Source organism: Caloenas nicobarica, chromosome 25, assembly GCF_036013445.1.
Source record: "Caloenas nicobarica isolate bCalNic1 chromosome 25, bCalNic1.hap1, whole genome shotgun sequence".
NCBI lineage: Eukaryota > Metazoa > Chordata > Aves > Columbiformes > Columbidae > Caloenas > Caloenas nicobarica.
In genome coordinates this window covers 1,371,334-1,398,188 of record NC_088269.1, presented here as the reverse complement: position 1 = coordinate 1,398,188, position 26,855 = coordinate 1,371,334, and the positions used below count along the sequence as shown (strand labels likewise).

General features: G+C 51.3%; 1 protein-coding gene and 1 pseudogene across 1 annotated transcript; both read right to left on the bottom strand.

The window, feature by feature from the left end:
• Positions 1-5,551: 5,551 nt before the first annotated feature.
• On the bottom strand, positions 5,552-21,462 carry LOC135998450 (uncharacterized). The gene is given in 15 exon segments (XM_065651633.1): positions 5,552-5,689; positions 6,963-7,043; positions 7,944-8,081; positions 8,278-8,399; positions 8,586-8,687; positions 8,935-9,071; positions 9,073-9,133; positions 9,219-9,355; positions 13,097-13,173; positions 14,730-14,787; positions 16,141-16,279; positions 17,324-17,398; positions 19,956-20,018; positions 20,249-20,356; positions 21,393-21,462. Coding segments are annotated over 15 exon segments (1,506 nt in total).
• Positions 21,463-22,104: 642 nt separating this feature from the next.
• On the bottom strand, positions 22,105-26,075 carry LOC135998449 (ciliary microtubule associated protein 1A-like; annotated as a pseudogene).
• Positions 26,076-26,855: the final 780 nt, after the last annotated feature.

The window sequence follows — 26,855 nt, the reverse complement described above, 5'->3', positions numbered from 1 at the left end:
CCGCTCACCTTGTTGAAGTTCCAAGTGGTTTTCCATGTCCCCAATTCGCTCCTTTGCTCAATAATGGCCACGCGCACTTCCCTGTTGATGCTCAGGATTTGGATGCTGCCATTAACCCTGATTTCCCTGGTGACTTGCTGGTTCTGAAACTAGAACACAAAATTAAACAAGACTTTTAGTCTTTCAAGTTAGTCAGTTCTCTCCCCAAAGCTTTAGAAAATTGCTCTTTTAACAGAAGAAATGTGGGTTCACCATAAGCGCCTAGAGTGACCAGAATATTGTCAAAATGACAAATGGTCATCTGGAGGTTTTAGAGGTTTATGCATGAAAGAAGTTTCAGATTTCTCTGTGCCCAAGGGGTGGGACAGAAACAGCAGCAAGGTGTGTGTGAGCTGGTCCCTGTACTCACGTATTGAGCGAGGGCTGGAGTCAGCAAGAGTCCGAGCGGGACCCTCAGTTCTGTCCCCAAAGCTTTACAAAACCACTGCTTACAATAAATAGGCAATTCAACCCTGTGGGGGTCTGTTACTTTAGGTGGCAAGAATAATTTTTTTCACCTTACCTCAGCTTGTTTTCTGTAATGTAGATTCTTATTGAAATCGGTGCTTGTTCAGTGAGGGAGGTTCATGAATACTTCACTTTCGTGTCATGTTGCTCAATTTTCTTTTGTGTGCAAACTAAGCCTGTGGCAGGGACTCTCTGTAAAGACTGCAGAATTACTTGTCACCAGCACATTATTTTAAAAGAGAGGGTTTTCCTGTCCAAACTCACTTTTGCGCAGTCCCGCAAGCGGGCGCAGGGCAGGGGCAGAGGCGGCGGCGGGAGACGCTGAGGGGCCGCCGGGCCCTGAGGGGAGAAAAACGGGCGGGAAAAACGGCGGGAAGAGGCGGCTGAGGCGGCGGCGAGGGCCCCACACCTTTATGGAGTTCCAGCTTGATTAGTTTACAGCAGCTGAAGTATTTTTTTCGCAAAAGACTCTTGCTAGACCTCTCGTTGATGTCTCGAATGAGAGTATCTCTTTTTCTGTTTAAAAACCAAAAAATCCCTCAGAGTTGAGGTTGTCTCAGCATCCTGAATGTGAGAAAAGCAGAGCTGAGGAGAAAGCCCTGTGACTTTGGAATGCTAATGGGTGGCCTTTGGAATGGAAATGACAATTTGAATTAAACGAGGGAAGGTGAAGAGCTGTATTTTCCAGGCAGCGGAGTTACTGAAGTGATGGTTGTAGATCACAGGAGTTGTGTTTAGTGATAAAGCTCAGGTCTCCTCCTTGTTGAGCAGGATCTTTTTTGTAAGGTGAGCAGCTCCCATTTTCTGCACTGTTAAGAGTATCTATATATCTATGTCCAGACACGGAGAGTTTGAGAGTCCCGGTATTGGCGTCTCTTCAGGTTCAGCAGAGCCTTTGCTGTCATGTCTCTGCTCAGCAACCTCTTTTGGAGTCCCCTTCTCTTCCTCATCAGTCTGAACCTGAATCAATTTAAATCTGAATAATTATGATCATTGTGAAAAGTAACGAGAGCCCCATCAGAGCAAGAAACCTGCCAGAATGCGATATGCCAATTAAATTCCCGTGGTCGGGAAGAAGCAAACACTTTGCTTCATTGGTTAGTGCTGTTGGCTGGAATATGGAATTTCCTTCTGACAGACAATTCAATGCTCAGGAACTTATTTTGATCCTTATTTTGAAATGGATTGTATTTAATCACCCACTACGTGGATACAAAAAGTGCCACTTTCCTGTGGGACCAGTATTACAGCACTCTGACACATGGCATTGGACACATCTCAAAACAAAATCATAAAATATAGTAGTAAATAGAAGCAAATTAATATGGCAAGTCTCCCAGAAATTATATACTCTGAAGTAAAAGCAGCAAAGCATCTTTGTTTCAATGAAACTGAATACTATTGAAAGATTAACAACATCAGCAGACTGCCAGGAAACTACTTTGTTTTGGTGAAAAGGTTTATTTCAATGAAAACGTTTCAGTTAGTGAACAAAGCTGAATAAAGCACTGAAGTTGTTCCCTCGAGGCCTTCAGAAATTAGCATGGCCCGTGATACAAACATAACTAATGTGGACTTCCTTCATGAGTCTAATTTCCATTTTTCACACACATACGTATCTATTAATGTGGAATCTAAGAAAGGCAATTTCTCAGGTCTCTTGCTCCATACATTGCAATGACTGACAGAAGGAAATCGCAGCTCATAGAAAGAAATGGCAGCACACGGTTCGGCAGCACGTGGTTCAGCAGTAGTTTCCTGTCTTCTGTCAAGCTTTAATGGTTACTGTAGGACACACGGTTAATTTAAGCTTCTACTGGAATCAAAAAGCTGGGAGATGCACTAAGCATCATAATGTGTGGTGTGATGGTAAAAATGGGAATTGATGGACATGAAGTCCAAGTCATTTAGTGAGAAGCCTCCAAGGTTCCCTCTCTCTGCAGCTCTCCCTCCTGGCCCAGCTCCGCAGGCTGGTCCCACCAGGGAAGCCGTGTCCCCCCAGCCCGGCGGAGGGTCCCCTGCCCAGCTCCCTGCCCGCTGGCACCGCGGGCATCCACCTCCCTGCGTGCCCCGACATGAAGTTTGGCGCAGAACGGGTGAGTTCCCAGACAAGTGTGCTGCTGAACTGTGTTTATTTCTGTGCCGCGGTCCCAACTGCCTTGGCCTCGGCCTGGCGGCGCCTGCGGAGAGAAAAGGCTGCTGAGGCCCCGCCGTGGCCGCGGTGCCGGGCGGGTGCGAGGCTGTGGGGCAGCGCTGGGCGCCCCGTGGGGTGCGGGCACCCGGCTGCACGGGGAAGCTGCAGTGGGAGCTGCAGGGACAACCTGGCCGAGGTGAACATCTGGGCTCTACGGCAGCACCCAACAGGGTGATTTTTGCTTCATGGCTCATGGCCACCATCTGATACAGGAGTTTGGCAACACCCCCCGCGCAACGACTCACTTTTGTCTCCTCCTCCAGCACAGCCAGCATGCACAAAACAGCCCCAGCCCAAACAGGATGGAGCCCAAGCTCGCCACGGCGGTTTCTATGCAGTACTTCTTGTAGGTTGCAGGATCTGTAGTATTTTTTCTATTCTCGATGCTTCGACCTGGAGGAACAATTCTGTACCTTGGTGTTTTGTGCACACTAAGGGTGATCTCACACGAGGTCTGACAGCTGTTTGACCAACTGTCCCATGGAGCGAGACAGACACAAACGGCCCCTGTGTCAGGGAATGCCACCCCCAGCTCTCCCTCCCCGGGGGACCAACACCCCAGGAGGACACAGTCCGGCCCATGGGGAGACACCTGAACCTCGCTCCCCCATTTGCCTTTGCTCCAGCAAGGGCACAGCTTGCACGCCCCCGGCCTTCAGGACTTGTCTCCCACTTCTGGCCCCTGCAAGGCCGCTCCGTACCTCGAATCTTGTCAAGAAGGTCTTTGATCCCCGCCTGGCGGGCTTCCCCAGGGTTGGACAGCTCTGCCAAGAATCAGAGAAAGGTAAAGCCTCAGCAGAGGATGCAGGAGAACGGGGCAGGTTCCCCCTGTGCCGTGCTCCATCTCTCAGCTCATCCCTTTGGACCTCAGTGCACAGGAGGGATCCCCTCCCTTGTGCCTGGGGGGACTCACCACAAGAGTTTGGCTGCTGAAGAGCCTGCAGACACAGGGATTTTGGTTTATGACACTGGATGACCAGAGGACAGCAATTACCTGGCATGCCTCCTGACTTCATTGCCAACATGCCTTCATCGTAGATCGGCACTACCTGACCGCCTCCTTTCTGAAACGCCACGGTCTCCACAGTCTCATGGCCCAGGTCTTTAGAAAGAAACAGAATCAGTTTAATTAGAAGTAACCTCTTCAAGTATCTAAACCTCCACTTCCCAAGTCTTCTGCTATAGAGCGATATATACCCACCATGCTCTACTTTGTCCAGTTCCTTCAGGACTTGGGTCAGGACCGATGGATGCCGGGCAGATTTTAGTCTTTCTGCCTTAGGCTTTGTTCTTTGAGGACCTTAATTGAAAATATAAAGTTAAATTCCTGAGAAATAAAATACTGAACACGAGTGCTTAGCCCATGAACTCAGCCAAGCCTGAGCACTCACCCTTGCCATGCCAGGTGAGCTGCGGCGCGGGACCCACCCGAGGAGCTGGAAAAGCCCTCCCTGTGCTCACACCTGCAACTGAACAGCCACGAGAATTTTCTATCAGACATTGTGATACACACCAGAGAACGGCTCGTTCTGCACAGTCTCGTAGCCCAGGTCTTTAAAAAGAAACTGATTCAGTTTAATTAGAAGTAACCTCTTCAAGAACCAATGTCTTCAGGAGGCAATATTTCTCAAAATACATTGATAACACTCAGAAAGAAAGCCTGAGCATTTGAGGGTGTCAGTTCAGTTAGGGAAAGCACCCTTCTAAGAAGCACATGTGTCTAAACCTCCACTTCCCAAGTCTTCTGCTCTAGAGCGATATATACCCACCATGCTGCACTTTGTCCAGTTCCTTGAGGACTTGGTTCAGGACTGATGGATGCCGGGAAGTTTTCCGTCTTTCTGCCTTAGGCTTTGCACTTTGATGACCTTAACGGAAAGTAGAAAGTTAAATTCCTGAGAAATAAAATACTGAAAACGAGTGCTTAGCCCATGAACTCAGCCAAGCCTGAGCACTCACCCTTGCCATGCCAGGTGAGCTGCGGCGCGGGACCCACCGGAGGAGCTGGAAAAGCCTTCCCTGTGCTCACACCTGCAACTGAACAGCCACGAGAATTTTCTATCAGACACTGTGATAACGTCATCACTGAATAGCTTTGTGCTGGCAGCTCCCAAAGGAAGCGAAAAGCCATGACGTACCCATGAGACTGCCCCGAGTGTCAGCCCTGGAAGCCAGCTGGTACCCTGGATATCCATTGCGTGCCGCCATGTCTGCAGACAGACACAACAGAGAAGCTCCCAAGAAATATTTCAATGGACATCTTCAGAATATTAAACCCTAAATGCTCACTCGTTCAAGCAACAGACCTGAGGGATCGCCGCGATGCTTCTGGATGAGAGCCGGCTGTGGAGTCGCGAGTCCATCGGCTACAGGCACATCTGGAATCAAGCACATTCCGTTAGATCTTCTTATCTGCTTCTTTCTCGGAGACCTGTGGTGACTGGAGGGGGTGTCAGTTAATGACGTGGGCCCCAGACGTGGGTGGAGGTTTCCAAAGCTGCAGAGGGGCCGGGGTGACCTGCTTTCTGGCACCTGGCAGCTCTCCAAATACTGTTTGCAGGCCGTGTGTAACACCCCTCAAGGGCTGGATGGCCAAACACACGGATCCTCGGGGATTTCTTACTGGGAGATCTCTGGGCTGAGTGCTGGTCCCCGCCTGCCCGCCTACCGGCTCCCCGTTGTCCACATGGCGCAGCCCCGACCCCCTGGGCTTGCAGGGCCACGAGGAGGAGGATAAAGAGGAGCGAGGGGTTTATGGGCCCCCACGCCTGCATCGTGGCACTGCCACTGGCTGTGCCACAAGTGCCGCTGCTGCTGCTGTGATCACTGCCGCTGCTGCAGCAAATGCTGCTACTGCCAATGCTGCTGCTGCTGCTGCTTTGGCCACAGCCGCTGCTGCTGCAAATGTTGGCGCTTCCGCTGCTGCTGCCGCTGCAAATGCTGCTGCCGCTGCAAATGCTGCTGCCGCCGCTGCTGCCGCTGCCAGCACTGCCGGAGCGGTGTCCGTGCACAGCACTCCACACCAGGGTGTGACACAGCGCGGCTCTGTGACCTCACAGCCCAAGGTGCAGCCCAGGATACCATGGGCCTTCTGAGCTGCGAGCTCACACTGTCAACTCACATCCAAATTTTCATCCCCCAGGGCTACTCCCTGGTCTCAGAAATTCTCCTCCCTGCACTCCAGGGTGCTCCTGGATTCCTGCAGCTCGCTGTGCAGATGTTGCGTTAGTTCAAGCGCCCCAGCAAGACAAGAGCCTGCGAGCACGATGGTCGACTTGAGATATTTGGAATATATCTGTGATCTTAAATCTGGGCAGTTTTATTACATGGGCTTTAGAGTAGTCATGAGTTTTCTTCACACTGGTTTCAGCATCATATATATTTATAGATGCCATATTTCAAATGGAGTAAAACTTACAGGAATTGATGCTCCTTGGGTTCACGTTCAAGCCATAGAGTGGAATGTCCCGTTGTACACAGACTTCTTCATTGCTCTGGCATCCTTAAAAATGCTCTTTTCTTGTGTTGGTAGGTGGGGACTTGAGTCAGACAATACCCGCTCCAAAGACCCAAAGGCCTTAGCAAGCAGGGCAGCATAGTGTGGTATGGATCAGTGTCATGGTATAGATCAGTGTTATGGTATAGATCCACTTCATGCCTGCTTCTCAGGAAAGAAAGTTTTGTGCAAGCTGATAGAGAAGTCAGCTGGTAACATCCGATGAATTTGTCGCTTTTCCCAAGGAACAAGCGCCAGGACGAGAGGAAACGGCCTCAAGTTGCGCCAGGGGAGGTTGAGGTTGGATCTGGGGAACAATTTCTTCCCCAAAGGGCTGTGGGGCAATGGAACAGGCTGCCCAGGGCAGTGCTGGAGTCACCATCCCTGGAGGGGTTGGACAGACGGAGATGAGGTTCTCAGGGACACGGGTTAGTTCATCCGCGCTTGCCTGGCCTTTGCGCTTTCTTTGCAAAGGGAACTTGGAGGAATCTTTTTCGAATTTGTAATTCTTTTTCCCTGATGATCAGAATTCCTCTAGATCTTCAACATGTGTATAAAAATATTTACACATTTCCTGTGAAGCTCAGAAGTTTGAAACATGGGAGGAAAAGGTGCGTGAACCTCAGGTGAGGTGTCTCTACCCCAGGGGTGCCTGAGGCAGCAGATGTTCTCAAATGTCTTGAGTTTGCACCGGACACTGGCAGAGGAGACGAACTGGAGCTGTCTCTCTGAGCAACACATTGTTTTATTCAGGACATCCCAAACATCGAGGATCAGGGGAGTCGTGTACACGGAATGGCGCAGTCCAAAGGTGGCTGCAGGCGCCTGGGGCTTGATCAGCTCCACCTGGAAGGGGTAAAGGAGAAAAAGGTGACCATGGGAACTTGTCATCGCTTGTCTGGGTGCCTGTTGCCCTGCCCGTCCCCCTGAGCCCAGTGCCGTTTCTGGACAGTCGCTTTGCGTATCTCTCTGTCTCCTTTTGGTCAGGGCTGGCTGTGGGTGCAGCGGAGTTCAGCGTCCTGACCCAGCAGACTTGTCCTCAGCAACGGCCGTCTGCCAGAACAAGGGTGCCGATGTGCACTGGCCGCTCCTCATCGCACACCGCTGTATGTGTGCCTTGCAGCCTCCAGCTCGCTGCACCTATTGCTGCAGCACGCTTGTTGGAAACCTCAAGTATTAGCAGAGCACTCAAGGTGTCCTGAGGCTGTGATTCATTGGATTTCCTTCACATTTGGGGGATGTATGTGAACAAAAGAGAAAAACAGTTTAGCAGGAGGTAAAAGACATCCATTGAGTTTGTGTTTGCAGACAGTAAAACAAAAACCTAGTTTTCAGCAGCAAACAAACTGAAGAGCTTTTCACAGCTGGTGTGAAAAGCTGAGCTGAGCTGAGCTGGGTCTGAGTCCAGAGGACGTCGAGCTCCAGCCAGACTTTGCTAGATTCCCCTCTCCTCCAAATTTGTCTTCCCGGCATTAGGAAGGCAGGGACCTGTCTGCTTGTCCCTTCTGAGGAGTGGCCTCCTGAAGAGCTCGCAATGTATGAGCCCGTAACATTTGCTGGCTGAGACATCGGAAGGGAAAAGCAGTGTTCCTTGCTTTCCCTCTGCTGGGCTGGGGACAAGGGAAGGGACAGGAGGGCTGTCCTGCACCTTGTCACTACAGCAGGACACTGTGCAGCTCAAGCCAGCCCCAGCGGAAGGGGAGATGCTTTGGCAAAGCCGCGCTCAGCAGAAGGCGGCCACCTTACCCTTCCCGTGCGGTAGTCCACCGGCCCTTGTTTGACGGTCTTATCTCGGAGCTGAGTTCGGGTTCCCATGGAGTATCCGGGAGCTCTGGTTTTGAAAATGTCCAGCTCAATCTTCGGGAGCGCCGCTGGCCCTGGGGTCTGTAAGACAGTCAGCGGAGCTGCTGGGTGGAAATGGCCGGTGTTTGTTCTTACGCCTTGCCAGCACGGCATGCGCCAGTTCAGCAAGCTGGGCAAAGGATTTGGGAACCCCACAGCCCTTCTCTTGCAAGTTGGTGGAGGCATGGGCATTGATTTTTGTCTGTGTGTGTCTGCGGCCCTTGGATGTGACTCTCACCTTGGCGAGATCGGCATCATAACGATCCCGCTGACTCCTGCTCTTCATGGAGTAGCACGGGCTGGCAGACGTGTGCGCCGTGTTGGGGCCCAGCACCCTGGGCAAGGTGTAGGTGCCGGGACCTGCAAGAGGAACGGGAAGGGAAGAAACCTCTGGGGCAGAGACAGGCACCCCACAAAGGCTGCTCAGCGCAGCAGGAAGGATGTCTGCCCCCTTTCCCAACTCACTCTGGTTGAAAAGCTGAGCAGCAGATTGTCACTAGAGGCCACCCCAGCTGCAAGGGTTTCCATCTCCCCGCGGTCACTTACCTGGACCGAGGTCGGTTTTCACGCCCCTGTTTCAGAAGCCCATGGACAGCTCAGGCGGGCACTTAAAGACGTGCCGGTTGGACTTCTCTGGGCTGTAATCGCCTAGGGTAGAGGACGACAGCACAAAAGTGGTGAAGTTCTGGCATTTTTCTCAAGCCAAGGAGGCAATTTCACCAGGAGCTGCTCTCCCTAACAGCTGCAGAAGTGCCAGCTGCCAGAAAACAATGACAACTCATTGAAAGGGTGAGCTGAGCCTTTTGTACCCGTCTATCTTTTGTACCACTGTAGCAGGGAAACGTGAAAATGTATTTGCCTTGTCTGAACAATCAACTGGAGGAATGTTACTCACTTGGTCCAGGTGTGATGTCCGTCTTTATCCTGGGAAGTCCAGCGACGGCGTAGGCTGGAGCCACGTACTTCCCAGTCCTGGTCATGGAGGGCTCCACATAATAGCGAGGGCCTGGGGAGCAGCCGCCTTCCGCAGGATCTTGCCCCTCTGCATGTGTACACGGGGGCTTTGACTTTGGTGGGGTTGTGGTTGATGTAACCTAGGAAGAGAAGGGAAGTGGGTTTGTAGCTGATTTTACCACGGGTGTGCTCAACGTCCACACACTACTCTGATCCTTGTCTTACCCGTTGGGCCCTGGACCGAGTATTTGGGTCCAGGGCTGGTGAACTGGGCCGTGATGGGGCCCCGTGGGCGGTGAGGTCTCCAAGTCCCCAGGAAAGCAGAATCGTGTCTTGGTACTTTGGTTTGTGCCTTAGTAGTTCTGAATCACTGTTCAAATGATTGTGCAGTACAGTAATAGTGAACCTTGCAATGGAACTTTGTTAAATCGCACTTTTCTGACATCATATTAAACCCACTTTTGCTAATACCTTTGACAGTGGTTCTTTAAACGATCTCAGTCACCCATTGGTGACATCTTGGTCCTGTACCATGCAAGTCCTGTCTCATCAGAGAACAGCAAACCTCTTGAGAAGAGATTTTGCAATGAGGGTGTCAAGACCCCTTCCCTGGGGCAGTTGTGGATTCCCCCCCACTGGATTTGTTCAAGGCCTGGGGATGCAAATCCCAACGTGCACAATGGAGCTCATGGCTGCTGCTGAGCTATGGCAGGGAAGAAGCAGTCTCAGGACTTCACCTGTCTCAGCTGCGGCAGTCGAAAGGGATGAGGACGGCAATGTCTGCGTCTGCCTCGTCTCTGCGGCACAGAGGGTGGCGAGCAGTGAGGGCAGCCAGAGATGTGGCAAGAGCAGTTGAGGTGGCAGCAGCCAGGGCGCCCTGGGGACAGCCGGGGATCATCCTGGAAATGCTTGGTGACTTTGAGAGGCTTTGCGATTGCATCAGGTGGTGATGCGGGACTCGGGACGTCCGGCCTGCCGGGTCAGATGTTTCTGAGGTCTGCTCGTCCTGTCTCCATGTGTATTTTCAGGGTGCACATGAGACAGATTTTGCACATCAGCAGAGACTGGGGGAGCTTTCCAAAGCACCTGGGTTTTACACTGTCCTTGCGCTCAGTGACAGAGGTGACAAGTGACACAGCGGTCACACAGCACCGCTGGGTAGCAGAGGCTCTGCCTGCTGAGACAAACTAATATTTCCAGATTCATTATTCTATGACTGTTGGATGGCCATTTGGGTTAAAAAGCAGAAGAAAAGCATTTCCACTATACAACCTCAGCCACCACTTCTACAGTTGTCCATGTCAAGGACCCACAACCACTGTATTACAAAAGCTGTGACAGCTATAAAAAGTACCCTATCCTCCCCAATTCATTATTTCCTCATACCCTCCGATTACCGCAGGAATAATCTTGCTCTAATGGCCAAGTCCAACCCTCAGCACAGGTGTCGGGATTCTCAGTCCCCTGTGACTCCCAAGATGCAAACTCTGTCTTCCTTTGCAGTCTGTTCTGTAACAGTGATTACCTCAAAACATGCACCTAACTTTGAGCAGGGAACCTACAAACAGCTCTGATGAAGCGCTGTTTGGTTAAATGAACATTCGGATCTCCTGCAGTTGGGTTTCCCTGGTGTAAGGCACAAGTACATGCACATGTGGCCAGCAGGAGGGAGCAGAGCTGCACAGAGTGAAAGGCGCAACTTTACTGACTGCATTTCACATAATCCTACAGGATTTAAAAAGAAATCCCATCGGCATCATGGGTGTATTTTTGTTGCTGTGAGAAGTTTCTTTGGTGTGTAAGTATCTGACGTTTCCTTTTCTTTCACTCATGTACATTTGGCATTAAAACACACATACTAGTGTTAAAATATTTCTTTCCAGTCTCTGCTGGAAAGGGAGTTAAATAGGGAAATGCCAATACCAAACCAGAGCAGGGCATGACGAGAGCTGAAAGATTCTGTTAGGATAGTATCTAATGACTATCAAAAAAGTGAAAATCCCTCCTCAGCTTTGATTCTTGCCTTTTCTGTCATATTTAGCCTCAGCCTGAGTAGAAGGAGAGCTGATGGTGTGTAAGGGGATCCCAAGAACTTGTGTAACAGCAAAAGGAAAGAGATGGGCAGCAACAAGCTCCTGTCTGTCTCCTCTGCAGGGACTGGTGTGTGCTAATGCAGGGAATGCAGCTGCTTTGGCCTGAGATGGGCCGAAGTGAACTCTGTCTCCTCTCCAACTGCTGCAGAATAAACCTCTGGGGATGGGTGAGAGGGGAACAGAAACTGCGGGACCTTGCATGGCTGGTGTTCTGAGAGAGAGACTTGTATTCACAGGGTAACCCAGGGCATCCTGCCATTTTCATTAGAGCAAATATAGGAGTCTAGGAACAGAACAAATCTGTAAATCCTACAAACTAAGACACCTCTTCCCTAAAAAAAAGGCAAATTCATTGCATTGTCCTGCTTTTCTTTGACCTCTCGTGCACGTGAAACAAGATTTTGAATGTGAGGCATCTTTCCCTGGACCACATACTGACACTCGCTCTCCTCTATGGCTGCACCCTGTGTCAAGATCAGGCTTTTGAAAGAGCATTTGAAGGGCTCAAAAGGGTAGATACAATCAAACTATGTTTCTGGATGTGCTCGTAGATAATGAAGGGTACAGTAATGAGAAAGTAGCCAGATTCAATCCATGCTAAGGCGCTTTGTTGAAAGCTGTGGTCAACGATTGACCTGTTTCTGCATTAGAATCATCAGGAAGGGAACTCTTGGCAGAGGAGATGCCAGGGAAGAACAGCATGAGGGTTGGCTTTGTGCAGGCGCGATCGGGCATCCGCACGTGGTTCCAGAAAGGTGAGATTTTCAGACCTTGATTTTGGCACAGCAGTAGTTCAGCTGCACAAGATTCAGGGCATTAAGTCTAGTGCAGGCTGCTTCATTGTAGATGGATTGGAGTTCTTTACAAACAAGAAAGGCGGTGTGAAAAGGAGATCGACTGGTGGAGTAACTCCCTGGTGTGCCAGGCAGAAAGGCCCCAAGGGGGAACCCCCCAAAAGGTGATGGACCCCCTGCCCTGTCGGGCAGAGGGGGAAGCCCCGAGACAGTCCCTGCCCTGTCGCTGTCGGGCAGAGGTAGGGGACCCAAAAGCTGAGGAGGGTTGGAAGCAAGTTCCAGTTAGGCGTCACGGGCAACCCCCCTCTCTACCTGCTTTGCTTCCCCAGGTGCCCCTGCGTAATAAGTTTGAGGGCCTGGATATTGAAGAAGATGTAGGTGGGGATGTGGTGCAAGGGCCTCCTACAAGGTCACATAGGAAGAGGCGATTGACTCCACACCTCAAGACTGCATCCGATAAAAAAGAAAGAAGGGTAATTGTATTAGGCAATTCCCTTCTGAGAAGGACAGAGGGCCCGATATGCAGAGTTGACCCTCATCATCAGGAAGTTTGTAGCCTACCTGGTGCCCGGATCAGGGACATCACCAGGGCACTTCCCAACCTGGTGCACCCAACGGACTGCTACCCACTACTGATCTTGAGACAGATGGGGAGGAAGCTGCATCCCGTAGTCTGAGGGAAATGAAGAAAGATTTCAAGGCCTTGGGACGAACGGTGCAAGAGTGTGGGGCTCAAGTTATCTTCTCTTCCCTCTTTCCATTTTCAGGTGATGATGTGGGATGGAATAGAAAAATTAAGTCCGTAAATGATTGACTTCGAGACTGGTGCTACAGGCAGGGCTCTGGATTCTTTGATAACGGCTGGTTTTATAAGACACCAGTCCGGATGGTGATACGTGGGAAAGGTTTATCCCACAGGGGTAAAAGGATGCTGGGACAGAAATTAGCAGGGCTCATTTGGAGGGCTTTAAACTAGATTTGAAGGGGGATGTGGTTGTAGCTGGGAGTGCATCAGTGGGGCAGCATGCTGGAATCAGTAAAGACCAGGAGGCCCCCCACACCCCTAGGGTGAAATCAGAGTGCTCGGCTCGCTCCCTGAAGTGCCTGTACACCAATGCGCGCAGCATGGGGAATAAGCAGGAGGAGTTAAAAACCTGCGTTCAGTCAGGAGATTCCGATCTGGTGGCAATTACAGAGGCATGGTGGGCCAGCTCACATGACTGGAATGTGGTCAATGATGGCGATGTCCTTTTCAGGAAAGACAGGCCAGAGAAGCGTGGTGGTGGATTTGCTCTTTACGTGAGAGAGCAGCTACAATGTATAGAGTACTGTCCAGGTGCAGTTGAGGAGCGAGTTGAGAGCCTGTGGGTGAGAATTAAGGGGCAGGCTGGCAGGGCTGATACTGTTGTGGGTGTCTATTACAGGCCAGCAGATCAGGGTGAGGAACTTGATGAGGCCTTCTACGGGCAGCTGAGAGCGGCCTCACAGTCACAGGCTCTGGTTGTTATGGGGGATTTTAACTCCCCTGATGTTTGCTGGAAGGACTACTCAGCCAGCCAGCCACCGTCTAGGAAGTTCCTCCAGTGCATTGATGATAACTTTCTGATGCAAATGGTGGAGGAGCCGACTAGGAGAGGTGCGCTGCTGGATCTCGTCCTCACTAACAAGGAGGGTCTGGTTGAAGCAGTAGAGGTGGAGGGCTGCCTTGGTTGCAGTGACCATGAAATGGTGGAGTTGCGGATCTCGTGTGGCGGGAGCAGAACAGCAAGCAGAATTTCAACCCTGGACTTCAACAGGGCCAACTTTGGCCTTTTCAAACAATTGCTGGGGGAAATCCCGTGGGCAAGGCTGCTTGAAGTTAAAAGGGCCCAAGATAGTTGGTTAACATTCAGGGACTGCTTCTACGAAGCTCAAGATCAGAGCATCCTGACACGTAGCAAGTCAGGGAAGGGAGCCAGGAGACCTGCATGGTTAAACAGGGAACTGCTGGGTAAGCTCAAGTGGAAGAGGAGAGTTTACAAATCATGGAAGCAGGGGCTGGCCACTTGGGAAGAATATAAGGCTGTTGTTAAAGGATGTAGGGAGGCAACTAGGAAAGCTAAGGCCTCCTTAGAGTTAAATCCGGCAAGAGGGGTCAAGGACAACAGAAAGAGCTTCTTCAAAACCATGGCAGATAAAACTAACAGCAGAGGCGATGTAGGCCCACTGAGGAGTGGAGTGGGTGCCCTGGTGACAGAAGACACAGAGAAGGCAGAGTTACTGAATGCCTTCTTTGTCTCTGTCTACTCTGCCGGAGGCTGTCCTGAGGAGCCCCGTACCCCTGAGGCTCCAGAGGAAGGCAGGGCAATGGAGGAGTTTGCCTTGGTTGATGAGGACTGGGTTAGGGAGCAATTAAGCAATCTGGGCGTCTGTAAGTCCATGGATCCAGATGGGATGCACCCGTGGGTGCTGAGGGAGCTGGCTGAAGTCATTGCTGGACCACTCTCCATCATCTTTGCCAAGTCTTGGGAAACGGGAGAGGTGCCAGAGGACTGGAGGAAAGCAAATGTCACTCCGGTCTTCAAAAAGGGCAAGAAGGAGGACCCGGGCAGCTATAGACAGGTGAGTCTCACCTCCATCCCTGAGAAAGGGATGGAACACCTCATCCTTGGTGCCATCTTAAGACATATCAAGGATAAGAGGGTCATCAGGGGCAGTCAACATGGCTTCACCAAGGGCAAGTCGTGCTTGACCAACCTCATAGCCTTTTATGAAGACATAACAAGGTGGATTGATGATGGCAGAGCGGTGGATGTGGTCTGCCTCGACATCAGTAAAGCATTTGACACCGTCTCCCACAGCATCCTCACGGCTAAACTGAGGAAGTATGGACCAGAAAATCGGGTAGTGAGGTGGACCGCAAACTGGCTGAAGGAGAGAAGCCAGAGAGTCGTGGTCAATGGGGCGGAGTCTGGTTGGAGGCCTGTGTCTAGTGGAGTCCCTCAAGGGTCATTTCTGGGACCAGGATTATTCAATATATTCATCAACGACTTGGATGAGGGAATTGAGTGTACTATCAGCAAGTTTGCTGATGGCACCAAGCTGGGAGGAGTGGCTGACACGCCAGAAGGCTGTGCTGCCATCCAGCGAGATCTGGACAGGCTGGAGAGTTGGGCAGGGAAAAATTTAATGAAATATAACAAGGGAAAATGTAGAGTCTTGCATCTGGGCAGGAACAACCCCAGGTTCCAGTATAGGTTGGGGAATGACCTATTAGAGAGCAGTGTAGGGGAAGGGGACCTGGGGGTCCTGGTGGACAGCAGGATGACCATGAGCCAGCACTGTGCCCTTGTGGCCAAGAAGGCCAATGGCATCCTGGGGTGGATTAGAAGGGGGGTGGTTAGTAGGTCGAGAAAGGTTCTCCTTCCCCTCTACTCTGCCCTGGTGAGACCTCATCTGGAATATTGTGTCCAGTTCTGGGCCCCGCAGTTCCAGAAGGACAGGGAACTGCTGGAGAGAGTCCAGCGCAGGGCCACGAAGATGCTGAAGGGAGTGGAGCATCTCCCTTATGAGGAAAGGCTGAGGGAGCTGGGGCTCTTTAGCTTGGAGAAGAGAAGACTGAGGGGTGACCTCGTTAATGTTTATAAATACATAAAGGGTGGGTGTCACGAGGATGGAGCCAGGCTCTTCTCGGTGACAACCAACAGTAAGACAAGGGGTAATGGGTTCAAGCTGGAACACAAGAGGTTCCACTTAAATTTGACAAGAAACTTCTTCTCGGTAAGGGTGATGCAAAAGTGGAACAGGCTGCCCGGGGAGGTTGTGGAGTCTCCTTCTCTGCAGACATTCAAAACCTGCCTGGACGCCTTCCTGTGTAACCTCATCTGGGTGTTCCTGCTCTGGCAGGGGGATTGGACTAGATGATCTTTGGAGGTCCCTTCCAATCCCTAACATTCTGTGATTCTGTGATTCTGTGATTCTGTGAAGAAAAGCAAGCACCAGGAGATAAGGTGTTAAATGATCTGTGTGCTCTTTGGCAGCCCTTAATACCAGGCACATCGCACTCGTGTTTTAATCAAATTGAGCCATCTCAAGTACCAAAGCAATGACGAAAGCAAAGCAAGCAGCGAGGGGGTGGAAATGGTGCTGTGTCCAAATGCAACAGCCTGCACCTGATCCGTAGAGCACCTTTGTCATACAGGGTTTGCAGACAATCAGCCTGCAGTAAGGTTCCAGTTTATATCAGTTCGTTACAGAGAGAATTCATCTGCTTGTACTCACCGGCAACTGGAGAAGCCACTACGGATGTGGACTCTGCACACGTTGAAGATGTCAGGTCCGTAAATCCTGAGGTCAGGGACAACTGTCTGGCCGAGGACGAATGTGACCACCTGTGTCGGTCTTCCTTGACACTTCAGACCTGAAACACCAAAGAACAGAATGCAGCAAGATCAGTGCCTTGGTCCATTGAATGCTGTGCATGTTTCTGTGTCTGGATGATGACTCGGTGTTTGGTGTTTTCCTCAGCAGTGTATTTAGTGTGGGCTTTTCATCTCCTGGGTGACTCTGGGGCCCTTGGTGAGCGCTGAATTCAGCTCCTGCAGCAGATGTTTCTGAGGGAGTCCAGGTGCAGGGAGGCTAAAGAGAGCACAACTAGTCTCCCTGTACATTTTCTGAACACGCTTGCTCCTTGCCGCTCACCGTGTTGAAGTTCCAAATATTTTCCCATGTCCCCAATTCGCTCCTTTGCTCAATAACGGCCACGTGCACTTCCCTGTTGATGCTCAGGATTTGGATGCTGCCATTAACCCTGATTTCCCTGGTGACTTGCTGGTTCTGAAACTAGAACACAAAATTAAACAAGACTTTTAGTCTTTCAAGTTAGTCAGTTCTCTCCCCAAAGCTTTAGAAAATTGCTCTTTTAACAGAAGAAATGTGGGTTCACCATAAGCGCCTAGAGTGACCAGAATATTGTTAAAATGACAAATGGTCATCTGGAGGTTTTAGAGGTTTATGCATGAAAGAAGTTTCAGATTTCTCTGTGCCCAAGGGGTGGGACAGAAACAGCAGCAAGGTGTGTGTGAGCTGGTCCCTGTACTCACGTATTGAGCGAGGGCTGGAGTCAGCAAGAGTCCGAGCAGGACCGTCAGTTCTCTCCCCAAAGCTTTAGAAATCCGCTGCTTACAATAAATAGGCAATTCAACCCTGTGGGGGTCTGTTACTTTAGGTGGCAAGAATAATTTTTTTCACCTTACCTCAGCTTGTTTTCTGTGATGTAGATTCTTATTGAAATCGGTGCTTGTTCAGTGAGGGAGGTTCATGAATACTTCACTTTCGTGTCACGTTGCTCAATTTTCTTTTGTGTGCAAACTAAGCCTGTGGCAGGGACTCTCTGTAAAGACTGCAGAATTACTTGTCACCAGCACATTATTTTAAAAGAGAGGGTTTTCCTGTCCAAACTCACTTTTGCGCAGTCCCGCAAGCGGGCGCAGGGCAGGGGCAGAGGCGGCGGCGGGAGACGCTGAGGGGCCGCCGGGCCCTGAGGGGAGAAAAACGGGCGGGAAAAACGGCGGGAAGAGGCGGCTGAGGCGGCGGCGAGGGCCCCACACCTTTATGGAGTTCCAGCTTGATTAGTTTACAGCAGCTGAAGTATTTTTTTCGCAAAAGACTCTTGCTAGACCTCGTGTTGGTGTCTCGAATGAGAGCATCTCTTTTTCTGTTTAAAAACCAAAAAATCCCTCAGAGTTGAGGTTGTCTCAGCATCCTGAATGTGAGAAAAGCAGAGCTGAGGAGAAAGCCCTGTGACTTTGGAATGCTAATGGGTGGCCTTTGGAATGGAAATGACAATTTGAATTAAACGAGGGAAGGTGAAGAGCTGTATTTTCCAGGAAGCCCGAGTTACTGAAGTGATGGTTGTAGATCACGGGAGTTGTGTTTAGTGATAAAGCTCAGGTCTCCTCCTTGTTGAGCAGGATCTTTTTTGTAAGGTGAGCAGCTCCCATTTTCTGCACTGTTGAGAGTATCTATATATCTGTGTCCAGACACGGAGAGTTTGAGAGTCCCGGTATTGGCGTCTCTTCAGGTTCAGCAGAGCCTTTGCTGTCATGTCTCTGCTCAGCAACCTCTTTTGGAGTCCCCTTCTCTTCCTCATCAGTCTGAGCCTGAATCAATTTAAATCTGAATAATTATGATCATTGTGAAAAGTAACGAGAGCCCCATCAGAGCAAGAAACCTGCCAGAATGCGATATGCCAATTAAATTCCCGTGGTCTGGAAGAAGCAAACACTTTGCTTCATTGGTTAGTGCTGTTGGCTGGAATACGGAATTTCCTTCTGACAGACAATTCAATGCTCAGGAACTTATTTTGATCCTTATTTTGAAATGGATTGTATTTAATCACCCACTACGTGGATACAAAAAGTGCCACTTTCCTGTGGGACCAGTATTACAGCACTCTGACACATGGCATTGGACACATCTCAAAACAAAATCATAAAATATAGTAGTAAATAGCAGCAAATTAATACGGCAAGTCTCCCAGAAATTATATACTTTGAAGTAAAGGTAGCAAAGCATCTTTGTTTCAATGAAACTGAATACTATTGAAAGATTAACAACATCAGCAGACTGCCAGGAAACTACTTTGTTTTGGTGAAAAGGTTTATTTCAATGAAAACGTTTCAGTTAGTGAACAAAGCTGAATAAAGCACTGAAGTTGTTCCCTCGAGGCTTGCAGAAATTAGCATGGCCCGTGATACAAACATAACTAACGTGGACTTCCTTCATGAGTCTAATTTCCATTTTTCACACACATACGTATCTATTAATGTGGAATCTAAGAAAGGCAATTTCTCAGGTCTCTTGCTCCATACATTGCAATGACTGACAGAAGGAAATCGCAGCTCATAAAAAGAAATGGCAGCACACGGTTCGGCAGCACGTGGTTCAGCAGTAGTTTCCTGTCTTCTGTCAAGCTTTAATGGTTACTGTAGGACACGCGGTTAATTTAAGCTTCTACTGGAATCAAAAAGCTGGGAGATGCACTAAGCATCATAATGTGTGGTGTGATGGTAAAAATGGGAATTGATGGACATGAAGTCCAAGTCATTTAGTGAGAAGCCTCCAAGGTTCCCTCTCTCTGCAGCTCTCCCTCCTGGCCCAGCTCCGCAGGCTGGTCCCACCAGGGAAGCCGTGTCCCCCCAGCCCGGCGGAGGGTCCCCTGCTCAGCTCCCTGCCCGCTGGCACCGCGGGCATCCACCTCCCTGCGTGCCCCGACATGAAGTTTGGCGCAGAACGGGTGAGTTCCCAGACAAGTGTGCTGCTGAACTGTGTTTATTTCTGTGCCGCGGTCCCAACTGCCTTGGCCTCGGCCTGGCGGCGCCTGCGGAGAGAAAAGGCTGCTGAGGCCCCGCCGTGGCCGCGGTGCCAGGCGGGTGCGAGGCTGCGGGGCAGCGCTGGGCGCCCCGTGGGGTGCGGGCACCCGGCTGCACGGGGAAGCTGCAGTGGGAGCTGCAGGGACACCCTGGTCGAGGTGAACATCTGGGCTCTACGGCAGCACCCAACAGGGTGATTTTTGCTTCCTGGCTCATGGCCGCCATCTGATACAGGAGTTTGGCAACACCCCCCGCGCAACAACTCACTTTTGTCTCCTCCTCCAGCACAGCCAGCATGCACAAAACAGCCCCAGCCCAAACAGGATGGAGCCCAAGCTCGCCACGGCGGTTTCTATGGAGTATTTCTTGTAGGTTGCAGGATCTGTAGTATTTTTTCTATTCTCGATGCTTCGACCTGGAGGAACAATTCTGTACCTTAGTGTTTTGTGCACACTAAGGGTGATCTCACACGAGGTCTGACAGCTGTTTGACCAACTGTCCCATGGAGCGAGACAGACACAAACGGCCCCTGTGTCAGGGAATGCCACCCCCAGCTCTCCCTCCCCGGGGGACCCACACCCCAGGAGGACACAGTCCGGCCCATGGGGAGACACCTGAACCTCGCTCCCCCATTTGCCTTTGCTCCAGCACGGGCACAGCTTGCACGCCCCCAGCCTTCAGGACTTGTCTCCCACTTCTGGCCCCTGCAAGGCCGCTCCGTACCTCGAATCTTGTCAAGAAGGTCTTTGATCCCCGCCTGGCGGGCTTCCCCAGGGTTGGACAGCTCTGCCAAGAATCAGAGAAAGGTAAAGCCTCAGCAGAGGATGCAGGAGAACGGGGCAGGTTCCCCCTGTGCCATGCTCCATCTCTCAGCTCATCCCTTTGGACCTCAGTGCACAGGAGGGATCCCCTCCCTTGTGCCTGGGGGGACTCACCACAAGAGTTTGGCTGCTGAAGAGCCTGCAGACACAGGGATTTTGGTTTATGACACTGGATGACCAGAGGACAGCAATTACCTGGCATGCCTCCTGACTTCATTGCCAACATCCCTTCATCGTAGATCGGCACTACCTGACCGCCTCCTTTCTGAAACGCCCCGGTCTCCACAGTCTCGTGGCCCAGGTCTTTAGAAAGAAACAGAATCAGTTTAATTAGAAGTAACCTCTTCAAGTATCTAAACCTCCACTTCCCAAGTCTTCTGCTATAGAGCGATATATACCCACCATGCTCTACTTTGTCCAGTTCCTTCAGGACTTGGGTCAGGACCGATGGACGCCGGGCAGATTTTAGTCTTTCTGCCTTAGGCTTTGTTCTTTGAGGACCTTAATTGAAAATATAAAGTTAAATTCCTGAGAAATAAAATACTGAACACGAGTGCTTAGCCCGTGAACTCAGCCAAGCCTGAGCACTCACCCTTGCCATGCCAGGTGAGCTGCGGCGCGGGACCCACCCGAGGAGCTGGAAAAGCCCTCCCTGTGCTCACACCTGCAACTGAACAGCCACGAGAATTTTCTATCAGACATTGTGATACACACCAGAGAACGGCTCGTTCTGCACAGTCTCGTAGCCCAGGTCTTTAAAAAGAAACTGATTCAGTTTAATTAGAAGTAACCTCTTCAAGAACCAATGTCTTCAGGAGGCAATATTTCTCAAAATACATTGATAACACTCAGAAAGAAAGCCTGAGCATTTGAGGGTGTCAGTTCAGTTAGGGAAAGCACCCTTCTAAGAAGCACATGTATCTAAACCTCCACTTCCCAAGTCTTCTGCTCTAGAGCGATATATACCCACCATGCTGCACTTTGTCCAGTTCCTTAAGGACTTGGTTCAGGACTGATGGATGCCGGGAAGTTTTCCGTCTTTCTGCCTTAGGCTTTGCACTTTGATGACCTTAACGGAAAGTAGAAAGTTAAATTCCTGAGAAATAAAATACTGAAAACGAGTGCTTAGCCCATGAACTCAGCCAAGCCTGAGCACTCACCCTTGCCATGCCAGGTGAGCTGCGGCGCAGGACCCACCGGAGGAGCTGGAAAAGCCTTCCCTGTGCTCACACCTGCAACTGAACAGCCACGAGAATTTTCTATCAGACACTGTGATAACGTCATCACTGAATAGCTTTGTGCTGGCAGCTCCCAAAGGAAGCGAAAAGCCATGACGTACCCATGAGACTGCCCCGAGTGTCAGCCCTGGAAGCCAGCTGGTACCCTGGATATCCATTGCGTGCCGCCATGTCTGCAGACAGACACAACAGAGAAGCTCCCAAGAAATATTTCAATGGACATCTTCAGAATATTAAACCCTAAATGCTCACTCGTTCAAGCAACAGACCTGAGGGATCGCCGCGATGCTTCTGGATGAGAGCCGGCTGTGGAGTCGCAAGTCCATTGGCTACAGGCACATCTGGAATCAAGCACATTCCGTTAGATCTTCTTATCTGCTTCTTTCTCAGAGACCTGTGGTTACTGGAGGGGGTGTCAGTTAATGACGTGGGCCCCAGACGTGGGTGGAGGTTTCCAAAGCTGCAGAGGGGCCAGGGTGACCTGCTTTCTGGCACCTGGCAGCTCTCCAAATACTGTTTGCAGGCTGTGTGCAACACTCGTCAAGGGCTGGATGGCCCAACACACGGATCCTCGGGGATTTCTTACTGGGAGATCTCTGGGCTGAGTGCTGGTCCCCGCCTGCCCGCCTACCGGCTCCCCGTTGTCCGCATGGCGCAGCCCCGACCCCCTGGGCTTGCAGGGCCACGAGGAGGAGGATAAAGAGGAGCGAGGGGTTTATGGGCCCCCACGCCTGCATCGTGGCACTGCCACTGGCTGTGCCACAAGTGCCGCTGCTGCTGCTGTGACCACTGCCGCTGCTGCAGCAAATGCTGCTACTGCCAATGCTGCTGCTGCTGCTGCTTTGGCCACAGCCGCCGCTGCTGCAAATGTTGGCGCTTCCGCTGCTGCTGCAAATGCTGCTGCCGCTGCAAATGCTGCTGCCGCCGCTGCTGCCGCTGCCAGCACTGCCGGAGTGGTGTCCGTGCACAGCACTCCACACCAGGGTGTGACACAGCGCGGCTCTGTGACCTCACAGCCCAAGGTGCAGCCCAGGATACCATGGGCCTTCTGAGCTGCGAGCTCACACTGTCAACTCACATCCAAATTTTCATCCCCCAGGGCTACTCCCTGGTCTCAGAAATTCTTCTCCCTGCACTCCAGGGTGCTCCTGGATTCCTGCAGCTCGCTGTGCAGATGTTGCGGTAGTTCAAGCGCCCCAGCAAGACAAGAGCCTGCGAGCACGATGGTCGACTTGAGATATTTGGAATATATCTGTGATCTTAAATCTGGGCAGTTTTATTACATGGGCTTTAGAGTAGTCATGAGTTTTCTTCACACCTGGTTTCAGCATCATATAGATTTATAGATGCCATATTTCAAATGGAGTAAAACTTACAGGAATTGATGCTCCTTGGGTTCACGTTCAAGCCATAGAGTGGAATGTCCCGTTGTACACAGACTTCTTCATTGCTCTGGCATCCTTAAAAATGCTCTTTTCTTGTGTTGGTAGGTGGGGACTTGAGTCAGACAATACCCGCTCCAAAGACCCAAAGGCCTTAGCAAGCAGGGCTGCATAGTGTGGTATGGATCAGTGTCATGGTATAGATCAGTGTTATGGTATAGATCCACTTCATGCCTGCTTCTCAGGAAAGAAAGTTTTGTGCAAGCTGATAGAGAAGTCAGCTGGTAACATCCGATGAATTTGTCGCTTTTCCCAAGGAACAAGCGCCAGGACGAGAGGAAACGGCCTCAAGTTGCGCCAGGGGAGGTTGAGGTTGGATCTGGGGAACAATTTCTTCCCCAAAGGGCTGTGGGGCAATGGAACAGGCTGCCCAGGGCAGTGCTGGAGTCACCATCCCTGGAGGGGTTGGACAGACGGAGATGAGGTTCTCAGGGACACGGGTTAGTTCATCCGCGCTTGACTGGCCTTTGCGCTTTCTTTGCAAAGGGAACTTGGAGGAATCTTTTTCGAATTTGTAATTCTTTTTCCCTGATCATCAGAATTCCTCTAGATCTTCAACATGTGTATAAAAATATTTACACATTTCCTATGAAGCTCAGAAGTTTGAAACATGGGAGGAAAAGGTGCGTGAACCTCAGGTGAGGTGTCTCTACCCCAGGGGTGCCTGAGGCAGCAGATGTTCTCAAATGTCTTGAGTTTGCACCGGACACTGGCAGAGGAGACGAACTGGAGCTGTCTCTCTGAGCAACACATTGTTTTATTCAGGACATCCCAAACATCGAGGATCAGGGGAGTCGTGTACACGGAATGGCGCAGTCCAAAGGTGGCTGCAGGCGCCTGGGGCTTGATCAGCTCCACCTGGAAGGGGTAAAGGAGAAAAAGGTGACCATGGGAACTTGTCATCGCTTGTCTGGGTGCCTGTTGCCCTGCCCGTCCCCCTGAGCCCAGTGCTGTTTCTGGACAGTCGCTCTGCGTCTCCCTCTGTCTCCTCTTGGTCAGGGCTGGCTGTGGGTGCAGCGGAGTTCAGCGTCCTGACCCAGCAGACTTGTCCTCAGCAACGGCCGTCTGCCAGAACAAGGGTGCCGATGTGCACTGGCCGCTCCTCATCGCACACCGCTGTATGTGTGCCTTGCAGCCTCCAGCTCGCTGCACCTATTGCTGCAGCACGCTTGTTGGAAACCTCAAGTATTAGCAGAGCACTCAAGGTGTCCTGAGGCTGTGATTCATTGGATTTCCTTCACATTTGGGGGATGTATGTGAACAAAAGAGAAAAACAGTTTAGCAGGAGGTAAAAGACATCCATTGAGTTTGTGTTTGCAGACAGTAAAACAAAAACCTAGTTTTCAGCAGCAAACAAACTGAAGAGCTTTTCACAGCTGGTGTGAAAAGCTGAGCTGAGCTGAGCTGGGTCTGAGTCCAGAGGACGTCGAGCTCCAGCCAGACTTTGCTAGATTCCCCTCTCCTCCAAATTTGTCTTCCCGGCATTAGGAAGGCAGGGACCTGTCTGCTTGTCCCTTCTGAGGAGTGGCCTCCTGAAGAGCTCGCAATGTATGAGCCCGTAACATTTGCTGGCTGAGACATCGGAAGGGAAAAGCAGTGTTCCTTGCTTTCCCTCTGCTGGGCTGGGGACAAGGGAAGGGACAGGAGGGCTGTCCTGCACCTTGTCACTACAGCAGGACACTGTGCAGCTCCAGGCAGACCCAGCGGAAGGGGAGATGCTTTGGCAAAGCCGCGCTCTGCAGAAGGCGGCCACCTTACCCTTCCCGTGCGGTAGTCCACCGGCCCTTGTTTGACGGTCTTATCTCGGAGCTGAGTTCGGGTTCCCATGGAGTATCCGGGAGCTCTGGTTTTGAAAATGTCCAGCTCAATCTTCGGGAGCGCCGCTGGCCCTGGGGTCTGTAAGACAGTCAGCGGAGCTGCTGGGTGAAAATGGCCAGTGTTTGTTCTTACGCCTTGCCAGCACGGCATGCGCCAGTTCAGCAAGCTGGGCAAAGGATTTGGGAACCCCACAGCCCTTCTCTTGCAAGTTGGTGGAGGCGTGGGCATTGATTTTTGTCTGTGTGTGTCTGCGGCCCTTGGATGTGACTCTCACCTTGGCAAGATCGGCATCATAACGATCCCGCTGACTCCTGCTCTTCATGGAGTAGCACGGGCTGGCAGATGTGTGCGCCGTGTTGGGGCCCAGCACCCTGGGCAAGGTGTAGGTGCCGGGACCTGCAAGAGGAACGGGAAGGGAAGAAACCTCTGGGGCAGAGACAGGCACCCCACAAAGGCTGCTCAGCGCAGCAGGAAGGATGTCTGCCCCCTTTCCCAACTCACTCTGGTTGAAAAGCTGAGCAGCAGATTGTCACTAGAGGCCACCCCAGCTGCAAGGGTTTCCATCTCCCCGCGGTCACTTACCTGGATCGAGGTCGGTTTTCACGCCCCTGTTTCGGAAGCCCATGGACAGCTCAGGCGGGCACTTAAAGACGTGCCGGTTGGACTTCTCTGGGCTGTAATCGCCTAGGGTAGAGGACGACAGCACAAAAGTGGTGAAGTTCTGGCATTTTTCTCAAGCCAAGGAGGCAATTTCACCAGGAGCTGCTCTCCCTAACAGCTGCAGAAGTGCCAGCTGCCAGAAAACAATGACAGCTCATTGAAAGGGTGAGCTGAGCCTTTTGTACCCATCTATCTTTTGTACCAGTGTAGCAGGGAAACGTGAAAATGTATTTGCCTTGTCTGAACAATCAACTGGAGGAATGTTACTCACTTGGTCCAGGTGTGATGTCCGTCTTTATCCTGGGAAGTCCAGCGACGGCGTAGGCTGGAGCCACGTACTTCCCAGTCCTGGTCATGGAGGGCTCCACATAATAGCGAGGGCCTGGGGAGCAGCCGCCTTCCGCAGGATCTTGCCCCTCTGCATGTGTACACGGGGGCTTTGACTTTGGTGGGGTTGTGGTTGATGTAACCTAGGAAGAGAAGGGAAGTGGGTTTGTAGCTGATTTTACCACGGGTGTGCTCAACGTCCACACGCCACTCTGATCCTTGTCTTACCCGTTGGGCCCTGGACCGAGTATTTGGGTCCAGGGCTGGTGAACTGGGCCGTGATGGGGCCCCGTGGGCGGTGAGGTCTCCAAGTCCCCAGGAAAGCAGAATCGTGTCTTGGTACTTTGCTTTGTGCCTTAGTAGTTCTGAATCACTGTTCAAATGATTGTGCTGTACAGTAATAGTGAACCTTGCAATGGAACTTTGTTAAATCGCACTTTTCTGACATCATATTAAACCCACTTTTGCTAATACCTTTGACAGTGGTTCTTTAAACGATCTCAGTCACCCATTGGTGACATCTTGGTCCTGTACCATGCAAGTCCTGTCTCATCAGAGAACACCAAACCTCTTGAGAAGAGATTTTGCAATGAGGGTGTCAAGACCCCTTCTCCGGGGCAGTTGTGGATTCCCCCCCACTGGATTTGTTCAAGGCCTGGGGATGCAAATCCCAACGTGCACAATGGAGCTCATGGCTGCTGCTGAGCTATGGCAGGGAAGAAGCAGTCTCAGGACTTCACCTGTCTCAGCTGCGGCAGTCGAAAGGGATGAGGACGGCAATGTCTGCGTCTGCCTCGTCTCTGCGGCACAGAGGGTGGCGAGCAGTGAGGGCAGCCAGAGATGTGGCAAGAGAGGTTGAGGTGGCAGCAGCCAGGGCGCCCTGGGGACAGCCGGGGATCATCCTGGAAATGCTTGGTGACTTTGGGAGGCTTTGCGATTGCATCAGGTGGTGATGCGGGACTCAGGACGTCCGGCCTGCAGGGTCAGATGTTTCTGAGGTCTGCTCGTCCTGTCTCCATGTGTATTTTCAGGGTGCACATGAGACAGATTTTGCACATCAGCAGAGACTGGGGGAGCTTTCCAAAGCACCTGGGTTTTACACTGTCCTTGCGCTCAGTGACAGAGGTGACAAGTGACACAGCGGTCACACAGCACCGCTGGGTAGCAGAGGCTCTGCCTGCTGAGGCAAACTAATATTTCCAGATTCATTATTCTATGACTGTTGGATGGCCATTTGGGTTAAAAAGCAGAAGAAAAGCATTTCCACTATACAACCTCAGCCACCACTTCTACAGTTGTCCATGTCAGGGACCCACA